At 35.2% G+C, this 24129-nt stretch overlaps 1 protein-coding gene across 3 annotated transcripts in view; it reads right to left on the bottom strand.

Moving 5' to 3' along the window:
* Positions 1-22239, bottom strand: part of LOC150099834 (leucine-rich repeat-containing protein 49-like) — an 853241-nt gene extending 831002 nt beyond the window's left edge. For all 3 annotated transcript variants that reach the window (XM_090403687.1, XM_090403689.1, XM_090403688.1), the window contains exon 1: positions 21831-22239. In XM_090403687.1, coding sequence (XP_090259813.1) covers positions 21831-21878 — 48 coding nt within the window. In that variant the 5' untranslated portion in view covers positions 21879-22239. The remainder of the gene's footprint in view (positions 1-21830) is intronic.
* Positions 22240-24129: the final 1890 nt, after the last annotated feature.

Below are 24129 nucleotides of genomic sequence, written 5' to 3'. Positions count from 1 at the left end.
CTAGTCTGGTTAAAAGATTGGAATAATATTCCCTGGTTATTGTTTTACCCTTTTCTAGATAATTAATAAACAAAATGCATTTAGCATCCCAAAACACCAATGCCATGACCTTTCCTGCTGATGGAACCGACTTTTCTTCTTTGGTGCTGAAGAAACAGCTTTTGTCCACTGTTTTGACTGCTATTTAAATTCTGGTATATAATGGTGAATCCAAGTCTCATCCATAGTAATAAATCAATGCACAAAATCAGTTTTATTCTTGTTAAAATGCTCCAAGCACTGTTCAGAGATTTTCATGCGAGTACGTTTTTGATCAGCTGTGAGCAAGCGCGGCACATCTTGTGCAAAGCTTTTTCATTTGCAATTCTTCATGCAAAAATATATCCTACACATTCTTTTGAAATGCCTATAGTCTCAGCAATTTCATGCACTTTGACTCGCCGGTTATCCAATACTATCGTGCACTTAATGATTTCTGGTGTTGTTACATTTTTTGGATGTCCTTCACGTGGAGCATCTTCAAGGCTGGTATGGCCATGTTTAAACTCAGCAGTCAATTTCTTAATTGTCAAAAATGAAGGAGAAGAGTGCCCATCAACTTTTATGAAGTTCGAATGAATTTCTCTTGGTGTTAAACCTTCTTTTACAAAGAATTTTATAACCGCACGATCCTCAATTTTATCCATTTCAAGGGATACAGACAACACTTTTGCTTCAGACAGCTGTACAAAAAAAAAAACTATTTGATAGAATGACTTGCAATTTCACATGGATGTTTATGATAGATGTACCAACTTAAAAAAAAAAAATTTTTGCCGATAGTGCTGCCATCTTTGGTTGAGGCCGAGAACTTTTCAGACCACCCTCGTATGTACTTGTCAAATATGAGCCCTAAGCACTGGGTGCAAATGAAATTAAAGTTGAATGCATCCTGAATTCTGGCTCACAATGACCACATCGTGAGCCAGAAGACCACATCTGCAGTAAAAATGTACACCAACTATAGAAGATAGTCTGCTGGAAAAATCTGAACCCATTTGCAAGCACCCCTGAAAGATGGGCAATGGTTTGCTGCAGTTGTCTTTCTAAGACTTATATTACATGAATGATTAAAGATGATAACATCATCTACATAGAGGGCATTACTTACATTTGGGAGAAGTTGCTCTGTAATTGAGTCAACATTGATTGTAAAAAGCATAACACTTAAATCTGAACTTATAAGTTCAGATTTAAATGTCACTCCCTCCTACTGAGTATAAAATAGAGAGAGGGTGGTTCTCACTAGCTTGGAAGATTCAGTTGGATAAAAAGTTCTTGATAAACTGAGGGATATTCTCACTCAATTTAAAAGTGGACATTCCCACTTTTAGGAAGGCATCTATAATGGATGCATCCACTTCAACTACATGATCAGTTGTTGAATGCTATTTATGGAAGCCATATGGTGTTCTGAAGATAAAAAAAACTATCTTTCCAGAAAACATAAAATGAGAGTTAACCATTTTTTCCAAAATCTTTCACAAGAAACTGATCTGATCAGAACAAATGGTCAATAGTTTATGCATTATGAATCTTTCCCAGACTTAGAAAACGCAAGAATTATCACCTTTTGTCAGGTATCCATAAAATGTTTCTCAGAGAAGATTCTATTGAACAGGTACCAGAGCTGATCCATGGTAGATGGCAAAAGTTGTTTCATCATCTCATTATGGATGTTATCTGGTCTAACAGCAGTTGGATGATATTTGAGCAAAGCAGCTTTCATTTTTTCTTTTGTGAATATCCTGTTGTGGTCTTCCATGCCACTTAGAACAGAATTTGTTGTCCATGAGTTAATTTTCAGAATTGAAACCATTTTTCTAAACATATAAGAGGTTTAATAAAATAAACAATATAATCCCAACAGATTTTGTAAGTCATTCATTAGACTTACATCATCGGGAGTACCAAAACTTATTAAAAAAAATAATAAAAAATAACTAGAAAAATTTAATTACACATAGCAGTTATTAGAAATTTACAATTAGTACATACAAAAAGTGACCAGAAAAAAATTCTTATATTAATTACTCTATACATGTTGAAACAATGCTACTTGTTGGTCACATTGCTAGTCACAGTTATTAGAACTTCACAATTGGTACATACAAACAAGTGACCAGAAGAAACCATTATATTAATTACTCTATACATGTTGGAACAACGCTAGTTGTTGCTGTCACGTTCTGTAAAATGACTCAGCTCATATCCCAGAACTGCAGTTATTAGATTTTCAGTATTGAGAACATGTTTCTAAACATATGTGAAAATGCTGGTCGGAGGTAGATGGCGTTGGTGTAGAGCAGTGTTTCTCAAAGCGTGGTATACATACCCCCGAGGTACGCGAAAGGTCTTCAGGGGGTACGTGGCAATTTTCGGCTATGCATCATTAATGCATGGAATCATTATATTTCTCAACAAATAGTGCAATTAGAAACAACTGGAATAAAATCAGCACTGACTAATGAATCACATCTTCCCTCCAACAGAAACTGCTGTATAGACTCAAGCAAAACCATATGCCGGTGCAACATATGATTTTTCTTGACACCACCCTGTTGTGAACGTGTTAAAACTAAGAAATATATAGTGGATGTGTTTCAGATATTATGGAATTCAGTTGAAGAGAATTAACATTTCAACTCAACTATAGAAATGCTAATTTGTCTTTGGTTTGCGGGATCTTAATACTGCACCAATCATATGTACTTCTTCATAGCTGCTCTACGTATCTCAAGTCTAGTAAATTACTGGTAATTTTTGCTTGAAATAATGGGAAAGAAGATGAAGCTATTTGGGTAGATGATTTTCACTACGTACACAAGGAAACTGTTCTCGATGCCAATAGTGGCGACAGCGAGTAGGAGTTTCTTGGTAAGTCGCATCATTTTCAGTTTTTTTCTGAAAACTTTAGTTTTTCTGAAAATCCCCGCATATATCTCGCACCACAATTTTTTAGCTTTAATTTTGGGAAAAAAGTGCGGGTTATATTCAAGTAAATAAGTTAATTTTTTAGCTTTCAAATGCTTAAGTATGGATCATAGGTTAAAGATTGGATTTAACAAACACACAAAAAAGAGCAATATAGCAAATACAAGTAGCTGTAAGTCACAAGAAAACATTGATATTGCAACTGGATCAAATGAAATTGCTAAGGGTGTGTCGTCTGACATCTCTAGAGAACCAACTAGAAAGAAGATGAAAAATCTTCGTCTTCATATTCATATTAAGTATGATATGAATTACTTGAAAAGTGGATTTTCATGGAGGGAAATTAAAACAAACCTATTCCAAATTCTGTTCTATTAAAAATAAATCACATTTTTTGTTTACATGAACATATAAATTCAAATAAAATAGACATTTACAATGAAATATACTTTATTTATTTATTTATTATTTGTTAAGGGGATACTTGGTAATAATGAAAATATTTATTATTTGATAAGGGGATACTTGGTAATAATGAAAATATTTATTATTTGATAAGGGGATACTTGGTAATAATGAAAATTTAAGAAAGGGTACGTGGATATCTGAAGTTTGAGAAACACTGGCGTAGAGGATGAAGGTAATCGCAGTTGTTGGAGTGGTAGAGATGAGTTGTAGAGTAGGTGCCCTCCCTCGATGAGTCTTTGGACTCGCTGGAAGTGTTAAGTAATAATAATAATATTAATAAAAATATAAGAGGTTTAATTAAATAAACAATATAATCCCAACAGATTTTGTAAGTCATTCATTAGATTTACATCATCAGGGGTACTGAAGTTTGAGAAACACTGGCGTAGAGGATGAAGGTAATCGCAGTTGTTGGAGTGGTAGAGATGAGTTGTAGAGTAGGTGCCCTCCCTCGATGAGTCTTTGGACTTGCTGGAAGTGTTACGTAATAATAATAACATTAATAAAAATATAAGAGGTTTAATTAAATAAACAATATAATCCCAACAGATTTTGTAAGTCATTCATTAGATTTACATCATCAGGGGTACTAAAACTTAAAACTAGAAAAAATGAATTACAAGTAGCAGTTATTAGAATTTCACAATTAGTACATACAAATAAGTGACCAGAAAAAAACTGTTATATTAATTGCTCTATACATGCATGTTGGAACAATGCTAGTTGTTGCTGTCACATTCTGCAAAATGACTCAGCTCATATCCCAGAACTGCAGTTATTAGATTTTTGATGAAAGCAGACCAACCTTAGTGTAAGATTACACCTTCAGTTTTATTACACATGCTATATGGGGATTCAGAGGATTTCCTGCATATATAGAGTAATTAATATATATAAAGGTTTTTTCTGGTCACATGTTCATGTGTACTAATTGTGAAGGTCTGATAACATCTGCTGTGCCTGAATTTTTCTACCTGATGATTAAGTCCAGTGACTTATGAAACTTGTTGGGCTCTATGTTTATTTTATTAAATCTGTTATATGTTTAGAAACATGTGGTCTCAATACAGAAAATTAACTGAAGAACTGCTATGTCACAGAAACCTTTGTATTCTGTCTAGAATTTGTTTTTGTACTTCACATTTTTGGACAAAGAATTTAGGTGAAAAAGAAGATAATGCTGATGTTTTAGCAAAAATCTCTACAAGAGCGTCAGCAATTGTTGTTGGTTGGCTATTACGTTCAAAGATCAAGATCGAGTGTGGCTGAGTGGTATATCTACCCTTCATTTTCTGAATTTTACCCAAAATTTCTTTGCTGTTATTTGCTCTTGTTATAGAAGATGCATATTGGATCCATGATTCTTTTTGGTCATGATGATGTGTCTTGCTTGGGCATGTTTGAAAACAATGAGGTTTGTTGCTGTGGAATGTCTGCAGAAGATACAAGCTTTCTTCTGTGCTTCCTTGGCTGCTGTGCAATCAGCATTCCACTACAGTTTAGGGAAATGTTTTAGGAATTGCTCAATGATCACTCCCAAATAAGTCATCATCAGTTGACCACTTGATTAGTGGGAAGAAGGCAGGGGAGTGAATAGATGAACCAATACTGTTTAATTTTTACATAAATGACATAGGAAGTAATCTGAATAGAAATATTCAGTTGTTGCTAATGTTGCAAAAGTGGGTGTGTTAATAGTTAATCAAGACAATGTAGAGAACTTGCAGGATGATTTAAATAGTCTGACATTATGGACAAAAGATAATGGGTATCAATTTAATGTGGAAAAGTTAAGAGTTATGCATTTTGAGATAACCGATTAAAAGCTGTGTACCACATTGATGGAACTACACTCCAGGAAATTGATGAAGCTAGCAACATGGGATGGTAGTAGACAGAGAGTTGAAATTCAGATGGTATATTGCTGTTGGTATATCGTAAGGTCTTCATATATATCCAACATTCAAATCAAAGTGCTTAGGCCTAGTCACCTGGGCTTCTAAGGGATGAGGAATCAGTGGATACAGAGTAGTGGATCAAGATGCTTAGTAGTCTGTGGAATGCTTCCTATGATAGATCAAGTTTGTGGGTTGCAAAAGTAGGATGACAGGCAGAAAAGACAGGATATGATAGAAACATTTAAGTTTCTTAAAAAATGTTTTATACAACTGATACAGAGAAAATATTTCAGCATATGATGGGAGGGGGGGAGGGAGACAGAACAAGGTCATCCACAGATATTGCGCAAGAGTGTAGTTAGCAAGGGTGTGAGGACCAAATGAATGGAATGGTTTGCCAGAATCAGTTGCAAGTACTTTGTCTGTTAATGGATTCAAGGAGAGGTATGACAGATAGTGTTATAGTTTGAGTCTCTCTCTCTTGATGATTCAATGGACTCCATGGAATACTTATGATATAATAATAATTATCCAATTATAATAATAATTATCCAACACAAAAAAAAAAAAAAAAAAAAACATTTTGTGAAGCCAACAGCATATCCTTTAAAAGTGTTATCACTATCACTCAGAAGTAATTACAAAATTTGTATCCAAGATGGTTAATTTAAGAAACAAAGCTATATTATATAAGGATTTATATAAAAAACACATGTAACTGGATGATTAATGGGCTGACAATATATATATATAACCTCTTTACTGAAAGTCAACCCCACCTTCTCTACACATACCAGTCACTCAATTAGAAACTTTTATTTAATATACAGCAAATATGTGATATTGTTAATAATTGGTGGATTTTTATATAGATAGTTTTTCTCCTTTGCTGCACATTTGAATTATGAGCTTTAAAACTATTCCCTTTCCCATTATTTGATTGTGAATGAGATGCACAATTAGTACTAGGAAAACAATGCTCATCTTTCAATATTTTATTCATATTGTCTCCTAATGTAACTAAATTTCTACTCCCTAAAAAGTACATTTTTAACCTATCAGAGTGTACACTTAAAATTTTACTAGGATTTTTGACATCTTGAATCCTAAAATTCACAGGAGAAAATTTATCTAAAATTCTATATGGACCTAAAGCTTTCCTTCCTAATTTTCTAACTCTTTTTATACTAGAATTATCATCTAACAATACTACATCACCTGGTGCAAATGACTTATACTTTCTAAAACGATTTATATACTGCCTAGTTTTCTGAGAACTTAATCTACTTATTTCACCTACTAATCTGTGAGTAGTGGAAAATTTATCTACTACTGTTTCCAGATACTCATTTATATCATTTTATCCTGTATTAGGAATGACTGAAACAAGTTCATTAGGAAAGATTGGATCAAAACCATATAAAGAAAAAGATGGTTTTTCTTTAATAGCAGAATGAAAAGCAGATCTACATGCAAATAATGCTTGAGAAAGATATGTATCCCAATCATTCATTTTAGTGTTTGCCATATTGGAAAGTATTTGCTTTATATTTCTATTCAGCCTTTCACACATACCATTACACTGCGGGTGGTAAGGTGTTGTAAAAATCTTCCTAATGTTGAGTAATTTACATAACTGTAACAACAGTTCAGATGTGAAATTTGCTCCTTGATCTGAAAGTAAGGTCTGAGGAGTTCCATATCTACAAATTATCATATTCAAAAACTTTCTTGCAATAGTCTTTGCAGTTTGATCCTTCATTGACACTGCTTCAGGAAGTCTAGTTAGCATGTCTATGACTACTAGAATATACCTATTGCCTTTTTTATTATTGGCAGTGGACCAACTACATCAATAGCAACAGCCTGAAATGGTCTAGTTGGAACTGGAAATGGTTGTAATGGAGCTTTTCCTCTAAAAGGGGATCTTATTTGGTACTCTTCACTCTTCATACCTTTCCAGATGTAACAATTCTTTATTCTTTCCCAAGTTCTAGAAAATCCTTGGTGTCCTGCCAAGTCTGAATCATGGAAAGTGTACATAATCCAAGGAATCATTTTAGTTGGTGCCAATATTCTAAAATTACAGATAACTTTGATTCATTCAAACTCATGGTTAAAGACTTGCTAAATACACACACATGGAACAAATTAACAAAAAATTTGAGGAGTATGAACATTACATACAGTACAATAATGTGACCTTTGAAGAAATGTTAAGAACTGTGCGAGACATAAAGATGAAATTAACTGTAGCGATAGACACATAAGAAAACCTTAAGCGCGAAAATGAAGAATTGCAGAAAGAGATAAACACCTTAAATGCCAAATCAATCACATGCAACAAAAAGAACAAAAAAAAAAAAAAAAAATTCAAATAGAGGGAATACCAAAAAAAAAGAGAGAAGACTTAAGCAACATAGTGCAACTGATTGGCACAACTGGCATTCCAGTCACAACCACAGACATCACCTCTATTAACGAGGCCCACAAAAAAAAAAAAAAAAAAGAGAGAGAGAGAGAGAGAGACACCACCAATCATCATCGCTCATTTTACCTGCAGAAGTCTGAGAGACTGGATTCTTGTAGCAAGCAAGAAAACAAGGCCGACAACATCAATCCTAACTGACAAGAAACTCCCAACACCAATCTATATATCTGAACACTGGACTCCATACTTTAAAAATCTTTTATACCAAGCAAGGAAAACTAAAACAGAGAAAAACTACAAGTTCCTGTGAACAAAGGATTCACAGATATTTATGAGACAGAATGAAAACACTCGAGTTTATACAATTGCAAGAGAATCGACCTACACAGCCTACCATTATAAAACATTAACTCTCCACATCCTTAAGAACAAGATTTAAAATCACCTTAAAAACTATATAATGGAGATCTCAAATCTAGGCAAACATATCCAGTCAGACAATATAAACATCAAGGTCTTTGACTCTTTGAAGAAATGGACAGACATTATCACCAATACCGACTCCATTATCATACACACAAACATAAGTATAAAGAAACACTTGCTTACATTGATAACACTACTCAACTACACCTTGACAAAAATAGATGTACTAATACTGAAAGAAGTTGCAATAAACAACACAGAAATTTATGCATATAGCATTAATAATTACCAAACCTACAACTTACGTAGACCAAACAAAAGAGGAGGTGGCAACATGGCATTTATCAAAGAAAAATACAGTGTGACCGAAAAACAAATATTTCAAACATGCAGAAACACTAATTTTGGAAATCACAAATAGCAATCAAATACACAATAAACATAATATACAGACCCCCAGATAATAATCCACTCAGCTTTCTGCATGAATTAGAATCATGGCTAAGTGGCATTGAACCCAATACAACATATAGGCTTATCCTAATAGGAGACATTAACATAAATACTCTTGACCACGCTTATTCCCCCACTAACACATACCTTGATATACTAAGTCAGTACAACATAAACCCTACCATAAACTCCCCAACAAGGGAAGAAATACTCAACAATTCACTAACACAATCATGCATTGACCATATCAACATACAGGCTCCAATCCACACATATACATCATCAGTAATTAAAGACAAAATTGCTGATCACTACTTTGTCTCAACTTTGTTTCATTACATTACCTCCCCCCCCCCCTCCCACCATCACAAAAGTCGACAAAACTCGATCATATTAAAGAACATTGTCGACAACCTTGTATAAAATACAGACTGGAATTGCCTACTTAAAATAAATGATGCTGTAACTTTATATGAGAATTTCCAACTAATGTTCACACAAATATACAAAAAAGCAACAAAACCTACACAAATATGGCGACAAACAGACAACAATCCATAAATAAATGGTAATATTCTAAATAGTATTACTATAAAGGAAATTCTATGAAAAAGACTAAAAAAAGTCACCAGTAACACTCAACTACAAAGATTATATAAAAACACAAGAAATCAACTAACAACAAAAATTCTTTGGTGAAAAAGACACTACTACTTATCAAAATTTACAGAAAATAATCACAATATGAAGCAAATATGGGATGTACTGAACGAATTACTGACTTGAAAAAAGAAAACTTCAGCACAAGATTTTATTGCCAAAAGCTTTGGTTCAGGATATAAACCGAGAGGAACTAGCAGACTCATTCAACAACGCATTACCAACAAAATTACCAACACAAAGTGAACAGCAAACTATGTATTTTCCACTTGTAACTAAACAGGAACTGAAGGAAGCATTCTTACAACTAAAACCAAAAACCACTCCAGGAATAGAGAAAATAAGACTCATAGACCTTTTAACACACTTTGAACAAATAAATCCAATACTTTTGAGACTCGTGAATATTCGACACTGGCATTATTCCACAATAACTAAAAACTGCGATAATTACGCCAATTTACAAATATGGTAAAAGAAATGATACACAGAACTACAGACCAATAGCTAACCTACCTGTCATTCCAAAAATTCTAGAAAAAATAACACACACACACACACACACACACACACACACACACACACACACACCAGACTACAGAACTATTTACAGAAGTATAACATCATCTCACAAAACCAGTACGGCTTTCAGAAAACAAAAAGCACCATCGCTTTATTAGAAGACATCACCAACACCATAAACAAAACCCACGATAAGCAGTATAAGAACAGGTACACTGTTCTTATACCGCTTGACTTAGCCAAAACATTTGATAGACTTGAACATGGCATACTAATGACTAAACTATGCTCAATCAGGATAAGAGGAACATTGCATATCTGGTTCAGGAACTCTCTCTCTTAAACAGAACACAAGTAACAAAAATAGGCTCATGTTACAGCTGGGGTATACAATTAAAACACGGGATTCCACAAGGCACCATATTATCACCTACTCTATTCAACATATACATTAACAATGTTCATAACCTGACCACACAAAATCAAATATTTCAGTACGGAGATGACACCGTGCTACTAGCAATTCACACAGACATCAACAATGTTCTTGCCAAAGCACAACAAGATCTAAATGAAATCACAACATACTTCCACCAAAACCAAATTGTAATCAACAGAACCAAGACACAGTTGTTAATAATACATGACCTGAGAATCTCATGCACCGCACCACTATCGCTACACTGCATTAACAACAAAAATACCTGCTAATGTCCTGAAATCAAACCAGTAGCACATGCAAAATACCTTGGCCTTTACATAGATTGCCACCTTAAATGGACAAAATATATAGATTACCTACACACTAAACGCCGCATCATCACAAAACTCCAGCAAAAATCACCAGCAAAACTTTTCCAAGTAAAAGACATGATTCCATCTAACATAAAAAAACAGATAAACTCCTATATCACAGTATCTGTGAATTTCTAATCAGGTATAGTATAATGGTATAAGCAAACACATCAAACAGCCACCTAACAAAATTAGAAATATTACACAGGAAAATCATGTCAATAATGATTTGGAGACCTTATACACAACAGCCAATATCCAAAGCTCTTATGGCAACACACAGAATTCTGAGCATTAAAAATCTGAAACACTACATAATGTTACTAAGAATTACTTCAACATCGCCTATCGTAACAACAGAGACACAAAGTATAACACAACCCACAACAACTGTTTACATCCCTAGACCCTTCAACAACTCATACGGTTCTTTTGTGAGATCACGTCTGATACCCACACTACTCAACAACCTACCAAGTAATTTAAAGCACATAGACAACTACAGAACATTAAAAAACAAACTCTGAAAACTATACCAACACAGTTAATATTGCATTAACACGTATGTACAGATGACAAATCACCAGTATCCAATGCCTACATTCCGTCCATATACAGTACCAAACGACATAAATAGCGAAGGCTAATCCTACACTCTTCGTAAAAACTAACACTAGCTTCGAAGTGGGGGGGGGATTAGCCTGCCTCATTCAACTAATCCTCATAACCATAGACTGCAAATTATTGTAATGTATATGTCAATACTATGTATAATACAAGAGAGAGAGAGAGAGAGAGAGAGGAATGCATGTGAGCAATCGAGGAATAGGGTGGTAAGAGGTGTAATGTATGAGGACTCAATGATCCGTGGTGTTCAAGATAGGATGCGCGAGGAGTGTTTGCCAGGAGGAATGATAGAAAGTGTTGCTATGGCAATTAAGAGAGGTGAAAGGGTGGATGAGATGATTGTGATGGTAGGAACAAATGACTTGAGTGGTAATGAAAGTAGGACAGCGAGAAATATGAGATTCTTGCTTCCAGGTGTACAAAAGAAGACAAGAGAGGAAAGATAGTATGTGTGTTGCCTAGGTATGATAGTGATGAGCTGAACAGAAGAGCGGTGATATTGAATGGCATAATAGCAAGAATGTGTCAGAAGAAAGGATTGGAATATGTGGATGCTTCAAGTGCATTTGAGAACAGAGAGGAATTATATGCGAGAGACCACTTGCATTTGAATGAGGAAGGACGTAGGCATCTGGAGAGATTGCTGTTCTGGACGAGTCAGTGTGTCCCAGTGTGGATGGTAGCAGGGGTGGCCTCTTATGGGAATGGGTACTTGGGAGAAGGAGGACGACATCAGGTAACGCTGAGTCCAGTGAAGTCTAGAGGGGATAATGCTGGATATAGAAACAATTTATACTAATGCCAGGAGTAATCGGAATAAGGGAAAGGAATTGGTGCCACTGATAGCATCAGCCTGGCCAAAGATTATTGGGATCACCGAGACATGGTTGACAGAAGAGGATATAATAACAGGAATAGAAGTTGCTGGGTACAGCATTTGTCGGCAGGATAGGAAGGAAAAGCGTGGTGGTGGAGTACTGCTTATGATAAGTGACGACCTATGTCCTCTAAGAGTGGAGGCTTTGGAAGGCTGTGACACTAATGATTTTGAAAGCATATGGTGTGCATTTGTCCCTCAAGAATTTCTAGAATTCCATTCTCTTATTGATACATGCATCTTCCTCTCCCCAATTTATACTGCTGTAGTTAAAATCTCCCATAACAGTCATTCTTCTTGCACTTGCCATGCCTCAACTGTCTCAACATCTTCTGGTCCCCACCCTCTGTGCTCCTTGGTCTGTAGCAATACCCCACTAAATATCCTATCTTGCCCACTTCCACCTCACACCATATGCTTTCAAAATCATTAGTGTCATAGCCTTCCAAAGCCTCCACTCTTAGAGGACATAGGTCGTCACTTATCATAAGCAGTACTCCACCATCACGCTTTTCCTTCCTATCCTGCCGATAACAGAGGGAACAAGAGGTTCACGAGGTTTGGATTTAGTTATAGCATCAGAAGAGTTGATAATAACTGAGATGACATCTCTCCCACCAGTTGGAGAGAGTGATCATATGGTTTTGACTTGGAAAATAATATAGACATACAGAAGTATCAAAGAGATGGGAACTTATGTGGAATTATAAAGCAGGTGATTATAATAGTCTTAGACATCAACTTGGAGAAGTTTCGTGGAGGGAGGAATTGGAAGGCCGGGATATCATTAGTGATTAGGAAATTGTGAAGGAATATTTGATAGCAGAAATGGAAAGCAAAAGAAAGCTGTATTCCACGAGTGAAGAAGAGGATACAATTTGGAGTAAAGTGGATGACAAACAATATTAAACAGGAACTGCATGTGAAAAAGAGGCTATGGAAGAGATATAAAAAGACAAGTGAAGAAAAGATACATGAAGAATATAAGACACAGGCCAAGAGAGTAACTAGTATGGTGAGGAAGGCAAAACTGGAATATGAGAAAAGATTGGTCCTTAGATCCAAGGAAAATCCTAGGGAATTTTTAGCTATGTGGCCAGTAGGAGGAGAAATGACTGTGGAAGAATGACTGATGCAGAGGACATAGTGGAATTGTTCAATGAACACTTTGCTGGAGTATTTCATCCTGGAGGAGTCAATCTGAACAATAGAGGGATAGGGCAGGTTCAAGGTTTAGAGATGCAGGAAGAGAGTGTGTTACAAATACTGAGTACTCTGGATGTCAGTAAAGATGTGGAACCGGATGATATTTCACTACGAGTTTTGAAAGAATATGCTAGGGAACTGACAGTGCCTTTGACCTGGCTTTCCAATGAAAGTCTGGCTGCAGAAAAGTGCCCATGGAATGGAAGGAAGGTAAGATAGTGCCATTGCATAAGGGGGTAGCAGACTGGAAGTGTCTAATTATAGGCCAGTTTGTGTGTCATTAGCAGTTAGTAAGATCTTGGGGAAAGTAGTGAAGGACTGTATACGGCATTAGGCAGATGAGGGTAATGTTATCTGTGTGAGTCAACATGGATTTGTGAGAGGGCGCTGTTGTTTTAGCAATATGCTAGCTTTTTATAATAAAGTTACAAGAGCATTAGATGAGGGAAAGGCATATACTGCCATTTTCCTAGACTTAGCAAAGACATTTGACAGGGCCACATGATAAGCCGATATTCAAGTTGCAGCACATGGGTGTCCAGATGTCAGATTGGTCAACTGGATTCAGGATTGGCTGTCCAATAGGCATCAGAGAGTTGTGTATGGTAGAGCAATATCAAAGAGGGAAGAAGGTTACAAGTGGGGTTCCACAGGGCTCAGTACTAGGACCTATATTGTTTAACCTTTATATCAATGACATTGTCTGTGGATTGCAAGGGGATATTCAGTTGTTTGCGAACGATGCAAAGCTGGGAAGGGTTATTAGTAATATTGCAGATGTGGTAGCCCTGCAAGAGGATTTGAATAAGATAGATAAATGAGTGAATGAATGGGGGTGTTGGTTTAATGCAGCAAAATGTAAGGTCTTGAGCTATGGGAAACATCAATGGGACACTGCATACTCTATGGGAGGAGTTATACTGGAGGAAGTAGAGGAGACAAGAGATCTGGGGTTGATGATTGACAGAAACCCGAAATTTAGGGGACATATTGAAAAGACACTGAAGGTAACACAAAGGATTGCTGCAATAATGAGAAGGACACTGACCTGCAGTTATAAAAGGGTTATCATTCCGTTGTATAAGACTCTGATCAGACCACACTTAGACTATTGTTTTCAGATCTGGTCCCCAGGATTTGAAGGAGATAAATTGTTATCTGTGTATTGTTATCTGCCTTTGTACCCTGTGGAAAGGGTACAAAGGCAGATAACAATACTGTACAATATTAGTTATGAGGATCGGCTGAGAGAATGTGGACTGCAGAGTTTGGTGGATAGAAGAAGGAGAGGTGATATAATTGAGACTTTTAAACTGTTAGAGGTGGTTACAGGGTTGACACTGGGGAGTTCTTTCGCTTGGATGAACAGTGGGAAGGAGCCATAACAAGGGGCCAATCCTGGAAGTCACAAAAGGAAACTGTGAGAAAGAGGGTGAGAAGTGGTTTCTTTGCATGGAGGATGGTTGAACCATGGAATGCATTGCCTGACAAAGTGAGAGCAAGAACAGTCAATGCGTTTAAGGAGTGGTATGATAGACTTTGGGTTTACTAGGGGGGGGGACCTCCCTCGATGAGTCTTGATAGACTTGTGTTTCTTAGAAAGGACCTCCCACAATGAGTCTTTTGACTCCATGGAGGCCTGAATAACAATAATAATAAACGATGATACTGATATGAAACAAAAAAATTGTGTATTTATATTTAAAGAAAAAAATATTAAAAAGAAATAAGGTACTTTAAACTGTGTACAGAATTTTGTACAGAGCAAAAAAATGTAACATGTCTTAACTGTAAATACTCTGATGTTAATAGAAAAAAAATATATTATTATCAAAAAATATACATATTATTATATAGAGTAATTATATCCATATATACAATTATATAGTGTAAAAAATGCAAAAAACATCTGTAATAATCATCACTATTAATATTATAACAATATATGTTGTAAACAATTATTATTATTTATTATATATTTAGTTTAATCCTTTATCAAAGTGTAAGCAAACAAAGTTTGCACCAGAAGTATCTTCAGCACTGGGGCAACTGTGGCAAAACTTCACATCATTTGCCTTAGTATTCCATAATGCAAAGCACATCTCCTTGCAGACATGTATAATGCTATGCATTATGGGAATGGTCACTACTTAGACCGGTTTTGACCTTTATTGATGTCTCTTCAGTGGGAGCCAGACCCACAGATGATACCAAGGTTGAAGCAATGAAGAAATCATATTTACCTATATGAGTTGCCAAAAGGTGTCAGACCTTATTAATAAATTACTCTGGATTAGAGAACGATGTTGGAAGTTTTTTTCGCTTGGTTAGACTACAAATTATATATTTAGTTTAATCTATTATCCAATTGTAAGCAAACAAAGTTTGCACCTTTAGTATCTTCAGGACTAAAGCAACTCATGGCAAAGGTTGACAAACTTCACATCACTTGCCTTTGTAACCTTTGCCATGAGTTGCCCAATCCTGAAGATACTTCAAGTGCAAACTTTGTTTGCTTACACTTGGATGAAAGATTAAACTAAGGTTACACTATAAATATATAATTTATAGTCTAACCAAGTGAAAAAAAATCTTCCAACATATATCATTATTATTTAAAAAAACATTATGTATGTGCAAGTATCTGTTATGCACAATTGTGTTCATGTAATGTATGTAATTTATCTGAGAAATAAAATGGTAAAAAAAATTATTATTATTATTATTAAATAAATAACTTAAATAATAACTTAAAATAAATGATCCTGTAACATTATACGAGACTTTTCAACTAAAGTTCACAGAACTTTAGTTGAAAATATATAAAAAAGAAATATACAAAAAAGCAACGAAGCCTACACAAACGAGGCGACAAACAGACAACAATCCATGGATAAATGACGCCATACTAAATAGTATTACTGTAAAAGAAAATCTATGGAAAAAACTTAAAAAGTTACCCAGTAACACACATTTACAAACCTTATACAAAAACACAAGAAATCAACTAACAACAAAAATTCGTAGGGCAAAAATACGCTACTACTTCCACCAAAACGCAATTCTAATCAACAGCACCAAAACGCAGATGTTGATAATACACAACCCAAGAATCATACACCCCGCACCACTATCGATACACTGTCACACATACCGCTGCATTAACAACAAAAATACCTGCCAATGTCCCAAAATAAAACCTGCAACACATGCAAAATACCTCACTCTCTACATAGATTGCCGCTTTAAATGGATAAAACATATAGAATACCTACATACCAAAGTCTGGATCATCACAGCAAAGCTCTTCCAAGTAAAAGACATTATTCCATCCAACATAAAAACACTCCTATATCATGGTATCCGCAAATCCCTACTCAGATACAGAATAACAGTCTATGCAAACACATCAAACAACCACCTAACAAACTTAGAAACATTACACAGGAAAATCGTGTCAATAGTGATTTGGAAACCTTACAAGCAACAACCAATATCCAACCAGCACATGGCGACACACAGAATGCTGAGCATTAAAAACCTGAAACACTGCATGACATTAACAAGGAATTACTTTAACATCACCTATCGAAACAACAGAGACACATATCGTATAACACAACCTACAACAACTCTCCACATCCCTACACCCTTCAACTCATACAGTTCTTTTGTGAGATCACATCAGATACCAACGTAACTCAACAACCTACCAAGAAATTTAAAATACATAGATAACTACAGAACATTAAAAAACGAACTCTGGAAAATATACCAACAAAGTCAACATACCATTAACACTAATATACACATCACAAATCACCAGCATCCAATGCCTACATCCCATGCATAAACAGTAACAACAACATAAATAGTGAAGGCTAAATCCCACTCTCTTCATAAAAGCTAACCCAAACTTCGAAGTAAGTGGGATTAACTTGCCTCACTCATCTACACGTAATCCTAATAAACAAATGCAGAAATGTAACAAAACAGTCAGTAAAGAAAATAACAATAAAGAAAATACTGAAGATACTGATTATTATGTGATAATAATAAATTTAGTTTAATCCTTTATCCAAGTGTGAGCAAACAAAGTTTGCACCTGAAAGTATCTTCAGGACTGGAGTAAGGTAGTACAACACCGGGCAACTCATTGCAAAGGTGGAGCAAGCTTACATCACTCCTATCTCAGTATCTCCCATAATGCAAATCACATCTCCTTGCAGATATGTATAATGTTATGCATTAAGGGAAGGGTCACTACCCAGACTTTTGTTTGCTCACACTTGGATAAAGGATTAAACTAAATTTATTATAGTCTAAACATATGAAAAATAAACTTTCAACATCTTTCTCTAAATCCAGAATAATTTAATAAAAAAAAGTGGCACACCTTTTGGCAACTCCTATTGTGGTCATCAAGGTGGAGATGACCTTGCTATTGCTTCTTCCTGGTATCTCCACATCTGGGCCTGGCTCCCACTGAAGAGACCTCAATAAAAGTCGAAACTAGTCTGGGTAGTGGCCCTTCCCTTAATGCATAACATTATACATATCCACAAGGAGATGTTTTGCATTATGGGAGATACTGAGATAGGAGTGATGTAAGCTTGCTCCACCTTTGCAACGAGCTGCCCGGTGTTGTACTGCCTTACCCCAGTCCTGAAGATACTTTCAGGCGCAAACTTTGTTTGCTCGCACTTGGATAAAGGATTAAACTAAATTTATTATAGTCTAACCAAGTGAAAACTAAACTTTCAACATTATGTGATAATATCATTAATATAATATTACTATGTTACATGAAAAAATAATGTAATAAATTATTCTAATTATTAAAAAATTATATAAATAATGAGTTTACATTGTCTATGATAAATAGGAAATATATTTTAATTGCATATATGTAAATACTGTTGTATAATCACTCTTTCTCAAACTTTGAAGAAGAAAAAAAAAGTAAACGACATGTAATATTATATAACCTGTGTAAACTCTGAACTATATAATTGTAAATTATTACTGTGATTGTTATTGTAAAAAAATAGCAAAAAAAAAACTATGTTATCATCATTATTATTGAAATCTCATTATATGTAGCACTTAGTGCTGAACCTTGTAAAATAACATACTGAATGTTACTCAAGATGAACGTTGTATATATGTAAATATCTGAGAGATCGATAATAAAAAATAAATAAATAAATTTTAATTAAAAAAAATAATTATTATTATTATTATTATCATCATCATAAATAAAATAAGTAAGCTAGCCTGGTTGGTCAAATGGTTAGCATATCCACTCCCCAACCAAATGGCTGTGGGTTCGAATCCTGCCACTGGCATGGATGTTTCTGATTGTCTCGGAAAATACTAATAGTGGTGGTGGGCAGTAGATAGCATTGGTGTAGATGGAGAGTTGAAGAGCAGGTGCCCTTCCTCCCCTGATGAATCTTTGGACTCCATGTAGGTTTAACATAATAATATTTATTCTTGTGAATAAGTACTAATAAACTTGATTAAGTCACAAATGCCATTAAAAAACTTGTCTGATGATTTTTTGCAGACCAAACAATGAAATCATCTTCCTTGTGGACATGATATGTTCACATATCAAACTTTTGGTGTTTCAAATTTACTGATTAAGCTGGAAGAAAGGCTGAAATATTTGCTCTTAACAATGATTTAACACTAAATGTCCATCTCTACGCTAGAAAATCTTGACATTTTTCTGCTTCTAAATTTATTATAGATGTCAGTTTTGATTTCAGTATCTCAGAACCCAGTTTCCTTTTCTAAAGAAACTTTACCAACAGAGTTGTTTTATACATCTTTGGCACTACAAAACTAAACAGGATGATATCTGCAATTTATACTCTTCTTCCCATAGTATTACTGTTTCCAATTTTGTGACCAGACATTTTCTCTGAATGAATAACTGAAATAATTATTGCTAGAACAAATATCTTCATTCTCCATTCCACTCAAAACTCCCAACCACTACAAATCTTGGCTCTAGAACAAATATGTCAAATCAGTTTAAAAAGAATGATAAATAATACTTCAGCATACCATAAGTGAATCAAGACAAAAACTTCACATCATATGCTGCAGTTGCAAACTGTAAAAAAAATCCAATATAGACACTGATAGGACCACATGTAAAACACTTGTCCTGTTTCAAACAGCAGTCATGCCTTCTGGTCATTCACCATGGCTAGCATGTGCAATTCCTGTCATCCCATAATGCTATCACTTATATCCAGATAGTACCATTGCAACATTACTCAAGGATGCAGCTGACCTCCTGACATCATTCTTCTCAACCAATTGCTGTACATATTACAAAGCTGCAACTCATATACAGATGTGGCATACATATAATGTAGACCACATCTGGTCTTTGATCAGAAAGATATAAAAAAAAAATCTGACAGCTGACAAATGGCAAGTCTTCTGGTTCTGATGATATCCCCCTCCCATCCTAACTGTGTTCAAAATTGGTGCTCCAGAACTGAGACCCATCAGATATCATCTTTAAAATCTATCATACTTATTAGTAACTATCCTAAGGCAAAAAAGAAATCAAGTTATCTTCAACCCATTCCAAAAAAAAAAAAAACCAACCATCAAACTATTATCTGACTGCCCTCATCTCGGTTCTCTGAAAAATTATGGAGGTCATCAGGAATAAACTTCTTCATTACCGAGAGGTCCGCCACTTAATAATCACTAATACAGGTTCTCCCACTGCCAATCCACAGCAAATCTCCTAACCAAAATTACCTACCTTAACATTTCCTTAGGATCAAGTATGGAATGGCCGTCTACTTACCAACTTTTGAAATGCTGCCTTTTGAATGGCCATCCTCCTGTTCAACCAGACACAAGGTGCCATGATGGATGTAGCAGCATAACAGGTTTATAGCACTCTTGGAAAATTCATAGATAAGTATCTTTTATACTGCAACAATTTAGATAATAAAATGTCCTGCCAATGATGCCCTCCTGATGCTGTCACCCTTCGCAACTCCCCCCAGTGGCTAAGCATATCTATTCTACTGATGGATGGTTTCCTAGCTGCAGATTTCACCACTCTACAGCTGTTTTTCACCCCAAATTATTTATACGTAAATAGCTTTATTTTCAGTGATTCAACCAGACACAAGGTGATTTTCTGCTATATCTTATGCTGATGAACATATACCCCATTCCTTTTAATCATCTGACAAAAAAAAAAAAGTACTGAAACATTCCAAGTCTTCCATAACATTAAACATTTGCTGCTTTCTCATTTTCAAATGGGATAATTTACTTTCCAATTTCAATGCTACATTCACTGCAATTACTTTCTCATAGACTCTCTGCCTCTTCTACTGTATTTTTACAGATGATTTTCTGCTAAACTGCCTTCCATCATTTCTCTACTTTCCTCTAATCCTGTAAAAACACAAGCAGATTCTGGTCAAAATCCACTAATACTCTAGCTTTAGGTAATTTCTCATCACCCTCTTTCATTCCATCTACCTCACCTCTCCTGATGAAGTCTTTTGCACAGTTTTTCCCCCATAACCTGCACCTGATGTTTTCAAAACAAAAAACATCGAAAGGTTACTTCCTTCTTAATAACCACTGGCACATACAGGTTGAAAATACATATGGTTTTGCAACCTATCATATAGAGTTAATATTTTATTTAAAAAAATAATAATTATTATTTTTTTTTTTTTCAAAACACTCAAAGACATTTCATACTATGATACTGACTGCACGTATAGTGATTTTGATTATGATACCCACAGGCAGTAAAATCTAGTGTCTATTTGCACATGGTTGAATATGCCAGCCTGATTAGCCAAGTGGATAGCATCACTGCACTCTAACCAACAGGCTTAGAGGACTTAGAGTGCAGTGATGGGTTCAAACTGTACTGAAGGAATAAATTACTTTAGATGGCAGACTATTTTCCATTGCCCACCACCAGTTTGCTCAATAGAGACCTATAGTAGCAGTGCCATTTTTGGTTCTAATGAGATGCAATTCAGGATTATCTAATAATAACCCTCAACTCATCCATGGTACTGCTAATATACTATAGTAAGTTCACAAAGAAACAGTTTCTACATGTCATTAGGTGAATTTCATCCTCACAATTATTGCATAATGAAAGACAGAAGGCCTTTCATTATACAATTATCCAGTTTTAAACATAATTCCTAAAGAAGCACAATGTTTTTCAATAAGAAGTACTTAGATTCAGAAAGGAAAATATCACATTCAGCAAAATAATAAAGAATAATAATAGCATCATTGTGTAATTATTAAGTGCTTCGTTTCATTTTTCTTAATATATTTCTCGATCAGCGTTGTGGAGGAAACTTAGAAATTACACTCTGTCTCTGCTGGTGAAAATGCAACTCTGCTTAAAAGTTTTTGTTGTTGTTTTTTTTTTCTAATTAACATTAATCAACATAAGATATTTGACACTTACTTCTTTAGAATTCTTGGCAGCTTTGTCATTATTTTTTCTAGCATACATCGATATTTACATTCAATACTTGTCATTCCACACCAACCGACAGACTAAATATAGTTGTAACAAATATTAAAATTAAGATTCAGTAAACAGTGCACGCTCTAATGTAGACTACGAATGACATTACAATCCAAAAATCTAGTAATGGGTTATTTCAAATCTTTAATTACAGTTCATCTCAATTGTAGTACAACTGCTCGAAGAGTATAAAAATAAGTAAGGCTGTCCAAACGTGGTTTTAATTATTCTTGAACCTTTCGGCGATTTTCATTTTGTTTTTCCTGCCGACCTTGCTAGACTGAAATATCAACACTAAAAATATATACGGCTAAAACACAGCTAGAATTAAGCATGACACAAACAAACATGCATAAACACAAGATTTTCAGCTTGGAATGACAGCCAACCGGTGAATCTATGGTGCAGTACAATCCTGCCACCTATTGCACTGAATTGAATGCAACAATACACGATTAAGAATTAACATTTCTGACTCTAACGGTGAAGCAAAGCGCTTTTCATGATCCCCGCTATCTGACATGGAAACAATGAATGGAAAGGTTTGTGAGCTACTTGCTCGCACTTGGAAGATAAACGTCAGAATAGGGGGTTAGGACGGCTTTGGGTCTTTTGTATTTGAAGCAGTCTGAGGCATCGTAATTTGCAGCTAGTTGGACCAGTTCATTGGGGTGTGCAGATGCTTTTGTGAAGAACTTTGCTGCTGCAGTTTTCAGAAAAGTGTAAATGTAGGGGACATCTGAGTCCCGATGGAGTTGCAAAGTTCTGAACAACCATGGGGCATTTAGAATCATACGAAGGCATTTAATTTAATACGAAGTCATATCGCTGATACTAATATTCTCAAATGTAATTTGAGAATATTAGTATCAGCGATATGACTCAGGGTGGAGAAGCATAAGTGAGTATAGGACGGACCATCAGTTTGTAGATTCTGGTGTTTAGTTTACTGTTCCAGTTGATTAGAGGATAGGGTTGAGCAATGGCTATTAACGCCTTTGCACAGAGAGCCTTGATATGAGAGTTGAAAGTTAGCCTTCTGTCTAGTAGCACACCAAGGTATTTGACTTGTGTTTCCCCAAGGGATTTTTGTGTTGAATTGGAGGATGTCCCCTTTGGGAGGCATCGGACTTCTGGTGAATAGCATGGCTATGTTCTTCTGGGGTTTTCTTGTAGTCTCCATTTGGAGAACCACTTCTCAATCTGTAGTAGGTTTCTTGTATTTTTTTTATGGCAATGTGTGTGGTTTTAGAGATCTGGTTAATACTGCTGTATCATCTGTGTAGAGAGCCAGGATGGATGACAATGGATTGCAATGCAACAATACAAGTACATTATATATATATATATATATATATATATATATATATATATATATATATATATATATATATATATATATATATATATATATATATATATATATATATATATATATATATATATATATATATATATATATATGCGTGTACACAGTATATGTTTTCAATATTATATAGTTTTTTATAGTAAAAAATAATTATTATACTCGCCAGATGGGCCAGAGTGGATATAATACCAAGTTACCAAGTTTCTGCAGAGGGAAGTGATGAGAGGAGGCATGTAATAAGTATTTGACTGTGTGAGTAATTTTACTAAAAATCGAAAGTTTGAGACATTCAGGCAACCTAGTGATCTTTAAATCCAAAAAGGCAAGTATGCCGTTCATCTCGAGTTCTGATGTGAATTCGATATTCTGGTGACGATTATTCAAATGATCTAGGAAGGACTGTACTCATCTAGACCATATTCCTAGATGAGGGAGATATTATCAATGTATTGTAGCCACAGTTTAGGTTTTAAAGTTGCGCTTGACAGATACTTACATGCCTCCTCTCATCACTTCCCTCTGCAGAAACTTGGTATCATTTCCACTCTTGCTCATCGGCGAGATCTCTTATTTCAGAAGAAGAAGATCTTCAAATAGAACTTGACCACCTCAAAAGCACATTCTTAAACAACCGCTATTCTTCTAGAAGCATAACTAAACGTCTGTATCCACGTCCTCAACATCCGCAAGAAGATAACTTCAATCCTATTACACACAGTGTAATAGGATTGAAGTAATTACGCCGTTTGAAAGCTCTCTATCACCAAATACTGGCGAAAATTATGAAGAAATTCAGCATTACAACTTACTTCACCACTCTACCAAGCCTTCCTTCTTTCTTGAGTCAACCCAAACAAAATCACAACC

This window comes from Typopeltis vanoorti, chromosome 14, assembly GCF_054136105.1.
Source record: "Typopeltis vanoorti isolate ZY-2024b chromosome 14, IOZ_Tvanoo_1.0, whole genome shotgun sequence".
NCBI classification, from domain to species: Eukaryota; Metazoa; Arthropoda; class Arachnida; order Uropygi; family Thelyphonidae; genus Typopeltis; species Typopeltis vanoorti.
This window is presented reverse-complemented; position numbering and strand designations above follow the sequence as displayed.